This window comes from Mustelus asterias, chromosome 1 (assembly GCF_964213995.1).
Source record: "Mustelus asterias chromosome 1, sMusAst1.hap1.1, whole genome shotgun sequence".
In the NCBI taxonomy this organism is placed as follows: Eukaryota; Metazoa; Chordata; class Chondrichthyes; order Carcharhiniformes; family Triakidae; genus Mustelus; species Mustelus asterias.
Window position 1 is genome coordinate 59,446,021 of NC_135801.1, and position 13,432 is coordinate 59,459,452.

The window sequence follows — 13,432 nt, forward strand, 5'->3', positions numbered from 1 at the left end:
TGCTGGTACTGGCTGTTCTGCAGCCATTTAATGTTTCAAAGAACAAAACAGCACAGGAACAGGCCCTTCAGCCCTCCAAGCCTGCACCGATCATGTGTTCCTAACTAGACCATCCGTTTGTATCCCTCTATTCCCAGTCTGTTGATGTGGCTATCTAGATAAGTCTTAAATGATCTTATCGTGTCTGCCTCAACCACCTTGCTTGGTAGTGCATTCCAGGCCCCCACCACCCTCTGTGTAAAATACGCCCCCGCATATCTGTATTGAACCTTGCCCCCCTTACCTTGAACTTGTGACCCCTTGTGTTTGTCATTTCTGACCTGGGAAAAAGCTTCCAATTGTTCACCTTATCTATGCCCTTCATAATTTTATGAACTTCTGTTAGGTCGCCCCTCAACCTCCGTCTTTCCAGGGAGAACAACCCTAGTTTACTCAATCTCTCCTCATAGCTAATACCAGGCAACATCCTGGTAAGCCTTTTCTGCACTCTCTCCAAAGCCTCCACGTCCTTCTGGTAGTGTGGCGACCAGAACTGGACGCAGTATTCCAAATGTGGCCTAACCAACGTTCTATATAACTGCAACATCATATGCCAACTTTTATACTCTATGCCCTGTCGAATAAACGCAAGCATGCCATATGTCGCCTTCACCACCTTTTCCACCTGTGCTGCCACCTTTAACGATCTGTGGACTTGCACACCCAGATCCCTCTGTGTCTATACTCCTGATGGTCCTGCCATTTATTGTATAGCTCCTCCCCCCCCCCCCCCCCCCCGCATTAGTTCTACCAAAATGCATCACTTCGCATTTATCTGGATTAAATTCCATCTGCCATTTCTCTGCCAATTTTCCAGCCTATCTATATCCTGCTGTATTCTCTGACAATGTTCATCACTATCCGCAACTCCAGCAATCTTTGTGTCGTCCGCAAACTTACTAATCAGACCAGCTACATCTTCTTCCAAAATATCACACAAACAGCAGAGGTCCCAGTACAGAGCCCTGCGGAACACCACTAGTCACAGACCTCCAATCAGAAAAAGATCCCTCCATTGCTACCCTCTGGTATTCATGATGTGGAAATGCCGGCGTTGGACTGGGGTAAACATAGTAAGAAGTTTAACAACACCAGGTTAAAGTCCAACAGGTTTATTTGGTAGCAAAAGCCACACAAGCTTTCGGAGCTGCAAGCCCCTTCTTCAGGTGAGTGGGAATTCTGTTCACAAACAGAGCATATAAAGACACAAACTCAATTTACATGAATAATGGTTGGAATGCGAATACTTACAACTAATCAAGTCTTTAAGAAACAAAACAACATGAGTGGAGAGAGCATCAAGACAGGCTAAAAAGATGTGTATTGTCTCCAGACAAGACAGCCAGTGAAACTCTGTGGGGGTTACAAATAGTGTGCCATGAACCCAATATCCCGGTTGAGGCCGTCCTCGTGTGTGCGGAACTTGGCTATCAGTTTCTGCTCAGCGATTCTGCGCCGTTGTGTGTCGCGAAGGCCGCCTTGGAGAACGCTTACCCGAATATCAGAGGCCGAATGCCCATGACCGCTGAAGTGCTCCCCAACAGGAAGAGAACAGTCTTGCCTGGTGATTGTCGAGCGGTGTTCATTCATCCGTTGTCGCAGCGTCTGCATAGTTTCCCCAATGTACCAATGTACCTCTGGTATCACAGGGAAATAATTAGCTACGGGTGAGATTTTTGACTAATTTGGCAGAAACAGACGATGGCCACTCCTGCAGCCAGTTTCCAAAGAAGAGAAGCAATTGGAGGCCAGACTGAAGGCAAGTCTGGGGTAAATCTAAAAATCAGTATGCAATGTGTTTATATTGGCAACTTGAGATAGATACAACTTGTAGAAGCATGCAATCAAACAGTATATGTGACTCAGGCTTAATGGTATGAACTGATGCAGTCCATTAAAGTAAGAGCTTTGTCTTTGCCTTTCCCTTCTTTCTCTCCTTTTAGCTACTAAAATAACCATAATTGTTTTAACCGTAACATTTTAGCAAGTGGTGAATCATTTGCTTTATCGATTATTTAATTTGATATATTGGAATGTTGTTATTGTGTATAATTCGGAATATGGTTCTGTCACATTTGTGATAAGCAATTAATGGAAAAATCTGATCTTCCACACATCCATTATCAACACTATTGCTTAAACTGTGGGTATGACACCCTTTCAAAAGATAATAACCAAAATGTATTTTTGAAATTTCTTCACGATAGGCAACCTGAATTTGTTTCATCCCTTCATTTACACTGAAGACCAGAATGCATCTTTTGCTGATTCAAGCAGTACTGGCACTTGGTCCACTCAGGAGACTCCCTCTAGCTGGAAACCCCCTAACTATGTCAGCACTCCTGTAAGTTGTCTAACTCGTAATGAGAAGCTTTCTGTTTATGGAAATGTATACTAAAATTAGTGTTGGTCATAATATATGTGGATATTATGTAGCTGGGGGCAAATTTGGAGTAGAATTTAAATTCACACTATATTCAGTTTAACTATAGCCGTACTGACTGAAATATTTTCAATGTCAGGATGAGATATACTGTGTTTTATATATTGAGAATTCATTGGCTTTCAAAATTAGGATGTCTATACATATCTGAAAAAAAATGTTGACTGCTATAAAATAGGGCTAGAGAAATGTTCAAACCGGCAGCACTTTTAATTTATTCCAGATAACATATAAAGAAAACTAACACCGTTCTTTATAGATACATTTTTTGAATAGTTGGAAACACACAGCTATCTCTCTCTCTCTTTTACCAGTCCTACCTCTCAGGAACAAGAAGTCTGTCCCCTATGTCTGGATTGTTTGGATCCATTTGGACCCCACAATGTGAGCCTTACCAAAGCTTCTTCACATCCGACAACTCAGTCTCACATGCAGTGAATGAAAACCTGGAATCGACTTGTTCCCAAGGGCTGACATCCAGTTTTGATCCTTTTGGCACTTACGTGAACCTGCATATTTGGAATTCCTCCTCCAGTCGTGTTTGTAATTCTCAGCTCTCCAGTGACTCTGGTTATTATGGAGATATTTGAATTAGATTTTGTTTTTTTAAAAATAAATGTGTGGATAGAAATGGTTAAAATCTTTTTAAGAGTATTTAGGTGACTTAAATCTTTTTTATTTTTTTATTTTTTCTGATTTTATACTGAGGAAATTGCACTTAATATGGAAAAATTATACTGCAAGATTTTTTAATAAAACTTTTCCAAATAAAAGATCACAAAAAATGAACTGGCTTCTGGCAAGTGCTTTTTTTCTACATGGCAAGGTTTGTCTCTAATTACTGTACACTTCACATTAGGGTCTGAATTGACGGTCTTCATATTGCTCTAACAAGGCTATCTATTTATTAGGTTAGCTACCAAACATGTAGCTAATTGAATTTTTTAATTAGAGTCATGGAGTAATTTATGACACAGAAGGAAGCCATTCAACCCATTGAGTTTGTGCCAGCTCTCCATGGAGCAATCCGGTCAGTGATCCCCTGCTTTATCCCCATAATCCTGCAAGTTTATTTCCTTCAGGTGTCCATCGGATTTCCTTTTGAAATCATTACACCTGCTTCCACCACCCTCAGGCAGAGGGGGCTAGGCCATTACTACTTGCTGTGAAACAAAATTATTTCTCACATTTCGCCTACATCTCTTGCCCAAAACTTTAAATCTATGTCTTCTCCTCCTTGTACCATTAGCTAATGGGAATAGTTTTTCCTTGTCTATTTATCCAAAACTGTCATCTTGTACACCTCCAGCAAATCTCCCCTCAACCTTCTCTGCTCCAAAGAGAACAAACCCAGTTCTCAAACCTAACCTTGCAGCTAAAGTCCCCCATCTCTGAAACCATCCTGACAATCTCCTCTACACCCTTGCATCCTCCTGGAAGTTTGGTGACCAGAACTGGATGCAATACTATAGTTGTGGCCTGACCAGAGGTTCATAAATGTTTAGCATAACCTACCTGCTTTTTGTACTCAATGTCCCCAATTGTGAAGCCTAAGATTCCATATGCTTTGCTAATTAGTCTCTCAACATGTCCTGCCACCTTCAAAGATTGATGCACAGGCACCACCAGATACCACTTTTCCTGCATATTCTTTAGAAATGTGCCATTAAGTCTCTTTTGTTTCTCCTTATCCTTTCTGCCAAAATATCATCTTGATTTTCTCTTAAATTCCATCTGTTACTTGTCGGCCCATTCTGCTGGCCTATCTATGTAATGTTTGCACTATGTGCCACTCCTCCAAGTTCAGTATCACCAGAAAATTTTGTAACTTTACTCTATTCCAATATCCAAGTCATTTACAAATGGCACAGAAGTCAGTGATCTGAGCATGAACTTTGGGAAACACTACCGTCCACCACCTTCCATAACCATTCACTAGGATTCACTGTTTTCTCTCAAGTCATTTTTTAATCCCGTTTGACACTGATTCTCCTATTCCATGAGCCTCAGTTTTGATAATCGAGCTTTTATGTAGTACTTTGTCAAACGCTTAAAGACAACAACTACCATATTCCCTTCGTTAACCTGTTATATAATCATAAAATCAGATAAAGTTAAGTTTATTAGTGTCACAAGTAGGCTTACATTAACACTGCAGTGAAGTTACTGTAAAAATCCTCTAGTTGCTACACACCGGCACCTGTTTGGGTACACTGAGGGGGAGTTTAGCACGGGGCAATGCACCTAACCTGCACATCTTTGGACTGTGGGAGGAAACCAGAGCACCTGGAGGAAACCCACACAGACATGGGGCGAATGTGCAAACTGCACACACACACTGACCCGAGCCAGGAATTGAACCCGGATCCCTGGCACTGAGACTGCAGTGCTAACCCACTGTGCTGCCGTGCCGCATCATGCAACAAATGCTTGTTGATTTTTGTTTCCATTTTATCCCTTCTCATCCAATTGATATTAGCCCTCTTCCAATTAAAAAGTTGTATATTAGATTGTTGCTCTTCTAATCTAACCCTTAGGATGCAATCATCACTCTTCCCTAACTATTCTCCCACAGGCAACTGGTCCACTTGGCCCACCTGATTTTCCAACAGCTGTTGCAGCCATGTTTCCTTTTGAGTTGGGCTCAGAACATACTAATCAAGGAGGTTCATCTGATCATATTTCAACAATTCCACCCCCTTCCTACCCTTTATAACATTATCTCGATCAATATTTGGGTAATTAAAGTTCCCCCAATATCAACACTATTTCCACATCTCCGCAAATTTGCTTCTCTGTCACACACACCCCCCACCCCCCCAACCACCTCACCTCCCCTGCCCCTCTTTCCATCCATTTGGAGGCTGCACAGTTAGTCCTGACCTTACTACATGAGCGAAACTTTACACGTCACCTTCTTATTGATAGAAGTGGGAGCTTTGACAAAATTGAATCAAGGCAAAAGAAAGCCTGCCTGATGCTGACTGCAAATGTGCAAATTAAGGGAAAAGGTATAGAAAAGGTCAATGATGATGCTGTACCGAATGCTGATGCAATGCTTTCTTCAAAGCAAATTTTGAATGAAAGCCCTTATCCCTATGATGGATGCACTTGAAACCAAATTGAAGAAAAGTGGAATCGTGTGCGCATATGTTGCATTTTTTCATTTTTGTTAGTTTTAGATGCCTTGGAGAAACAGTTGTGTAAAAGTTTGGAACTTGTGATCAAAGACTATCCTTAAGATGTTGATAACCTTGGGGCAACAAAGCACTTCCATGCTTATGTTAAGGAGAATTATGTTGACATTTCAGCCACCAGGGCCAGTACAAGTCATCGTCCAAGATAAAATTCAGTTGGTATTCCCAAATGTGGAAGAACTTTTCAGCAATTCTTGAGACTAATGATAACAAACTGCTCAGGTGAAATGTCATTTGTGCGATGAAAAACGTGAACTGCGGACAATAATGTTTTACGGGTAAAGTTGTATATTGGAGAATTGATGCAAAGAAGCACAGAGGATTACAAATAATGGAGCTTTATTTACAAGAGTGTTCTCTACATAGCTGCTTCTTTCTGACATTTTCCCTCGCTAGTGATCTGAGATGTCACTTCCAGTGAATATGTTAATACATAGTGCTTAATGCAGCTATCAAGAATCAATATTAATACATGACATTTTCTCCCCCTTTAAGTTGAACATCCACAACAAATTCAAACAAGTGCAACATGGACAATAAACAGTAATCAATAAGTCAAATTGTCTGGGAGTCATTGTCTCGGAACAGTTGACAGCAAAGGGGGGGGAGGTTTAACACAGATATCAGACGGACATATTTTACACAGAGGGTGGTGGGGGCCTGGAATGCGCTGCCAGGCAAGGTGGTGGAGGCGGACACACTGGGAACGTTTAAGACTTATCTAGACAGCCATATGAACGGAGTGGGAATGGAGGGATACAATAGAATGGTCTAGTTTGGACCAGGGAGCGGCACAGGCTTGGAGGGCCGAAGGGCCTGTTCCTGTGCTGTATTGTTCTTTGTTCAAACCTATGGCATCATCTTTGCACTGATTGTAACCTCTGCACGAATGTCATCAGTGATTGGTTTGACAGGCGTTGATGTAACTAGAGTTGACTTTGGTCTACTGGTGAGGTATTGTTTTCCTCAACAGTGTCTGTGGGTGTCAGGATTGCAGGAAGGTTCAGGTCAGGACTTTGTGCAGTTGAACCCGGATTTTCAGCAAGTTCCATTTCTGCTGGATGGGCTCTCCCTGCAAACAGCTGGTCCACATGTTTCCTCCAAATGACATCATCTCTGGTTGGGACGGTGTACAAGACAGGTCCAGTCTGTACAAGGTTTGTGGCAGGAATAACCTTCTCTCCTGTGGAGTAATTCCTAGCCAAAACATTTCCTTCTTGGAGGAAGACACAATGTTTTGCTTTGCCCTCCTGCCATCAATCTGTCATTGTTATTGTGTGATTTATTTCTTTTTTTGGAGGTTTCAGCAAGTCACTCTCTTCATCATTAATAATGGAGGAGAGGTTTTGATCATAGAATGCACAGTATTCCTATACATTAGTAGGAATTGGTTAAAACATTTAATCAGCAAACCTTATTCCCTGGTTGCTCTCAATGTATGTTTCATGGTTTGGACAAAACATTCTGCTAGTCTGTTCATGGGATCGTATGATGTAGATCTAATATGTTGAATACCTTTCTCTTTCAAGCAACATAAAATTTCTTGGGAGACAAATTGAGGTTTATTGTCACTTACCAATTGTTTAGGGAGTCCAACCCTACTAAAGGCTTCCCCTAATCTCTCGATGGTCTTTTCTGATGAAGTAGATTTCATTATAACGACTTCTGGTCACTCTGAGTGGACGTCAACCGTTAGAAAGAACATAAGTCCCTCAAAAGGTCCTGCAAAGTCGGCATGCACTTATTGCAAAGCCTCTTCTGGCCATTCCTATGGATGCTGCAGTGCTAAGAGTAACCAGTTTCTTACCTTCAGACATGAAGAGCATGTTCCAGCTTTCTCTTCAATTTCTGCTTCCAATCCAGGCCACCAGAAATAACTCCTGGATATTTCTTCAAGTGTACAATTCCACAATGGTCCTTGTATAACGTATCTAACAGTTCAAAGGAAAAATCACACTGAGCCCCCAAAGGTGACATCCTGACTATACTGACAGCTCCAAGAGGAGTACGGTTTCAAGTCAGGTGTTAGTTCGCAGGTCTTTCCTGTAATACCATGTCTGTCATTTCTGAGAGTATCGGATCACTCCGAGTGTACTTCCTCACTTGTCCAGAAGTGTCTGAGGTACCTGTTCAAAGTAGAAGATACTTCCGCTTAGGTAGTTTGACAAGGTCGAGAGCTTTAAGTTTATAGGTGTCCAGACCACCAACAACCTGTCCTGGTCCCCCCATGCCGACATTATAGTTAAGAAAGCCCACCAATGCCTCTACTTTCTCAGAAGACTAAGGAAATTTGGCATGTCAGCTATGACTCTCACCAACTTTTAGAGATGCACCATTGAAAGCATTCTTTCTGATTGTATCACAGCTTGGTATGGCTCCTGCTCTGTCCAAGAATGCAAGAAACTACAAAAGGTCATGAATGTAGTCCAATCCATCACGCAAACCAGCCTGCCATCCGTTGACTCTATCTGCACTTCCTGCTGCTTCGGCAAAGCAGCCAGCATAATTAAGGACCCCACACACCCCGGACACTCTTCCACCTTCTCCTGTCGGGAAAAAGATACAAAAGTCTGAGGTCACGTACCAACCGACTCAAGAACAGCTTCTTCTCTGTTGCTGTCAGACTTTTGAATGGACGTACCTTGCATCAAGTTGATCTTCCTCTACACCCTAGCTATATTGTAACACGACATTCTGCACTCTCTCGTTTCCTTCTCTATGGACGGTATGTTTTGGCTGTATAGTGCGCAAGAAACAATACTTTTCACTATGTTAATACATGTGACAATAATAAATCAAATCAAATCAAAAGCTGCCAGCTGACGAACTACTAGGTCGTGTTAATTTGACAATCCATCCACATTACAATGTAGACATAATTGTCGATATGTGATAGTATAAATATATGCAGACAATAGCAATGTCCATCTCTGCATTTTATTTGCTGTAAGTGATGGAATTCCTAAAAATGATGAATGATGGTCTGTCACCAGTGAACTCTCTTCCATACAGGAATTGATGGAATTTCTTTACTCCCAAGATAATGCTTTGCTTTCAATTTGTGCATAGTTACTTTCAGCCTTGCAAAATGTTTGAGATGCTAAAGCAATGGGCCTTACTTCACCTGATGGCATAATGTGGGATCCCACCACTCCAACACCAAATGGGGATGGGTCACATGCTAACTGTAGGGGTAGGGTAGGATCAAAATGTGTAAGAACTTCAGATTTGAGCGACACTTTTTTAGCTTGGACTAAAGCATTATTGCATTGATCTGACCACTTTCACTTCTTGTCTGGCACAGAGGATTATGCAATGGTTTTAAAATGGTTGCCAAATTTGAAAACTTCGTAGTAACTTCATTGCAGTGTTAATGTAAGCCTACTTGTGATACTAATAAATAAACAAAAAAACAAGTAGTTAAATCCTAAGAAGGATTGCAACTGATTAATATTCTAAGGTGCAGGCACTTCTGTGATAGCTTTGATCTTTGAAGGAGATTGGTGAAGGCTCGTGGCATCAATCGCATGTCCTAAACATGCAATGGAAGATTGGAAGAACTCATACTTGTTCTTGCAGACCCTCAGGCCACAGTCTGCCAATCTCCGAAGAGAGGCATCCAAATTCCAAGAATGTTCCTCTCTTCCAATGACTAGAATGTCATTCAGATACAACTGGACTCCATCAACCAACTCAGGATCTGATCCATTGCTCCTTGAAACAATGCAGGAGCAGATGTGATACCAAATGGCAAGCTGGGTCCCAGAACAAGCCTTTCTGTGTCACGATTGTCAAACGTTTCTGTGACTTCCTGTCTAAGTTCACCTATAAGTAAGCCTAGTTTCGGTTGATTTTGCTAAAATGTTGGCCCCCTGCCAATCCTGCAAACAGATCATCAATGTGTGGTAATGGACACTGTTCCTCACATAATACTGGATCTAGGATAACTTTAAAGGCTCGACAAATCCTTACAGATCCAAATTCCTGATGGCTGTTACTATTGGTCCATTCACTAACGCTAACAGGTTCCAAAACATCTGTCTTCACAAGTCATTCCAAGTCAGTCTCCACTTTCGACCTGATAGCACAGATTACCAATCTTGCCTTTAAGCATTTTGCTAGGCTTTCTTCTTTAATCTTCAATTTAATTGTGATGTCTTTCATACTCCCCAGTTCTCCGTCAAACACAACTGTGCGTTTCTTTAGAATTTTTGTGAGGCCTGGTTCTCTATTAGTTGTTAGGTTGACTTCGGCCCAGTTCAGTCGAATCTTCGAATCATCTCTGACCATGTTCAACTCATTAATGCTGGATAATTGCCCTTTACTACATATAGAGACAAATCTGCTGTTTGTCCGTTAAGTTGCACAGCTACTTCAATGCGGCCCTTCAGTGGAACCACTGTGGTAAACCACTGTGGTAAACCACTGTTATCTGCTATCTGTTACCTGTATATGTGACACATCCCTGTCGGTTCCGCCCAAGTCTCCTCCCCCTGGTCTGGATATAAAAACTTTCAAGGGAATATGTCTGAATTTTTCCGTGTATACGTTCTCTGGCAGCAGTGCGACTGCTGCCCCAGTGTCGACTTTCATCCTTAATGTCTGTCCATCCAGCAGTGGAGTGAGTGGCACTGTATCTATTCGTAGTACCAGCAATGGCCAGCACATTCGGTGATAATTCATCCTCAGACTGAGAGTTGCTTCATTTCTATTGACCCTTTTGCACAGCAGGACACTTCTTATTCGGTTTACATGCTGTTTTGATTTCTGTTACTGGCTTCTTATTTTTACTCATAGTTTGTTTTTTTATTCCAGCAGGCATGCTCTGTGTTCTTTGTTCACAGCTTCTGCATATTAAGTCCTTGCACCAGCATTCCGCAGCTGAATGCCCTGAATTTGCACATCGTTTATATGTGCAAGTTTCATGATTCTTTGACATCAATTCAGCCGCCATTTTGTCTATTCCAGCTGAACATAGAACATTACAGCGCAGTACAGGCCCTTTGGCCCTCGATGTTGCGCCAAACAGTGAAATCAATCTAAAGCCCATCTAACCTACACTATTCCAATATCATCCATAAGGTTTATCCAATGACCATTTAAATGCCCTTAATATTGGCGAGTCCACGACTGTTGCAGGCAGGGCATTCCACGTCCATAATTCTCGCTGAGTAAAGAACCTACCTCTAACATCTGTCCTATATCTATCACCTCTCAATTTAAAGCTATGTCCCCTCGTGCCAGGCATCACCATCCGAGGAAAAAGGCTCTCACTGTCCACTCTATCTAATCCTCTGATCATCTTGTATGCCTCTATTAAGTCACCTCTTAACCTTCTTCTCTCTAATGAAAACAGCCTCAAGTCCCTCAGCCTTTCCTCATAAGACCTTCCCACCATACCAGGCAACATCCTAGTAAATCTCCTCTGCACCCTTTCCAATGCTTCCACATCCTTCCTATAATACGGCGACCAGAACTGTATGCGATACTCCAAGTGCGGCCGCACCAGAGTTTTGTACAGCTGCAGCATGACCTCCTGGCTCCGAAACTCAATCCCTCTACCAATAAAAGCTAACACTCCGTACATCTTCTTAACAACCCTATCAACCTGGGTGCCAACTTTCAGGGATCTATGCACTTGGACACCCAGATCTCTCTGCTCATCCACACTACCAAGTATCTTACCATTAGCCCAGTACTCTGTATTCCTGTTACTCCTTCCAAAGTGAATCACCTCACACTTTTCCGCATTAAACTCCATTTGCCACCTTTCAGCCCAGCTCTGCAGCTTATCTATGTCCCTCTGTAACCTGCAACATCCTTCCGCACTGTCCACAACTCCACCGACTTTAGTGTCATCCGCAAATTTACTAACCCATCCTTCTATGTCCTCATCCAGGTCATTTATAAAAATGACAAACAGCAGTGGCCCCAAAACAGATCCTTGCGGTACACCACTAGTAACTGAACTCCAGGATGAACATTTCCCATCAACCACCACCCTCTGTCTTCTTACAGCTAGCTAATTCCTGATCCAAACCACTAAATCACCCTCAATCCCATGCCCCCGTATCTTCTGCAATAGCTTACTGTGGGGAACATTATCAAACGCTTTACTGAAATCCATATACACCACATCAACTGCTTTACCCTCATCCACCTCTTTGGTCACCTTCTCAAAGAACTCAATAAGGTTTGTGAGGCACGACCTACCCTTCACAAAACCGTGTTGACTATCCCTAATCAAATTATTCCATTCTAGATGGTTATGAATCCTATCTCTTATAATCCTTTCCAAACCTTTGCCCACAACAGAAGTAAGGCTCACTGGTCTATAATTACAAGGGTTGCCTCTACTCCCCTTCTTGAACAAGGGGACAACATTTGCTATCCTCCAGTCTTCTGGCACTATTCCTGTAGACAATGATGACATAAAGATCAAAGCCAAAGGCTCTGCAATCTCCTCCCTAGCCTCCCAGAGAATCCTAGGGTAAATCCCATCTGGCCCAGGGGACTTGCCTATTTTCACACTTTCCAGAATTGCTAACACCTCCTCCTTATGAACCTCAATCCCGTCTAGTCCAATAGCCTGTAGCTCAGTATTCTCCTCGACAACGTTGTCTTTTTCCTGCGTGAATACTGACAAAAAATATTCATTTAGCGCCTCTCCTATCTCTTCGGACTCCACGCACAACTTCCCACTACTGTCCTTGACAGGCCCTAATCTTACCCTCGTATTTCTTTTATTCCTGACATACGTATAGAAAGCTTTAGGGTTTTCCTTGATCCTACCTGCCAAAGACTTCTCATGTCCCCTCCTGGCTCTTCTTAACTCTCTCTTTAGGTCCTTCCTGGCTAAGTTGTAACTCTCAAGCGCCCTAACTGAGCCTTCACGTCTCATCTTTACAAAAGTCTCCTTCTTCCTCTTCACAAGAGATTCAACTTCTTCAGTAAACCACGGTTCCCTTGCTCGACCACTTCCTGCCTACCTGACAGGTACATACTTATCAAGGACACGCAGTAGCTGTTCCTTGAACAAGCTCCACATTTCAATTGTGCCCATCCCCTGCAGTTTCCTTCCACATCCTATGCATCCTAAATCACGCCTAATCGCATCATAATTTCCTTTCCCCCAGCTATAACACTTGCTCTGTGGTATATACTTATCCCTTTCCATCACTAAAGTAAATGTAACCGAATTGTGGTCACTATCACCAAAGTGTTCACCTACCTCCAAATCTGACACCTGGCCTGGTTCATTAGCCAGTACCAAATCTAATGTGGCCTCGCCTCTTGTTGGCCTATCTACATACTGTGTCAGGAAACCCTCCTGCACACATTGGACAAAAACTGACCCATCTAAAGTACTCGAACTATAGCTTTTCCAGTCAATATTTGTAAAGTTAAAGTCCCCCATAACAACTATCCTGTTACTTTCGCTCCTATCCAGAATCATCTTTGCAATCCAATCCTCTACATCTCTGGAACTTTTCGGAGGCCTATAGAAAACTCCCAACAGGGTGACCTCTCCTTTCCTGTTTCTAACCTCAGCCCATACAACCTCAGTGGACGAGTCCTCATCACACGTCCTTTCTGCCACCGTAACACTGTCCTTGACTAACAATACCACACCTCCACCTCTTTTACCACCTTCCCTGATCTTACTGAAACATCTAAACCGCGGAACCTGCAACAACCATTCCTGTCCCTGCTCTATCCATGTCTCCGAGATGGCCACAACATTGAAATCCCA

General features: G+C 42.4%; 2 protein-coding genes across 5 annotated transcripts in view; both read left to right on the forward strand.

The window, feature by feature from the left end:
- Positions 1-3,274, forward strand: part of tmem131l (transmembrane 131 like) — a 167,015-nt gene extending 163,741 nt beyond the window's left edge. For 2 of the 4 annotated variants that reach the window (XM_078212869.1, XM_078212851.1), the window contains 2 exons: positions 2,247-2,383; positions 2,797-3,261. In XM_078212869.1, coding sequence (XP_078068995.1) covers positions 2,247-2,383; positions 2,797-3,072 — 413 coding nt within the window. In that variant the 3' untranslated portion in view covers positions 3,073-3,261. Of the gene's footprint in view, positions 1-2,246; positions 2,384-2,796 lie in introns of all 4 variants that reach the window. The other 2 variants (XM_078212840.1, XM_078212861.1) reach the window with 1 other exon arrangement.
- A 5,115-nt stretch (positions 3,275-8,389) lies between these two features.
- Positions 8,390-13,432, forward strand: part of LOC144493694 (toll-like receptor 2 type-2) — a 95,223-nt gene continuing 90,180 nt past the window's right edge. Inside the window, exon 1 of the mRNA XM_078213062.1 lies at positions 8,390-8,404. The gene's annotated coding sequence lies outside the window, so the exon portion shown is untranslated. The remainder of the gene's footprint in view (positions 8,405-13,432) is intronic.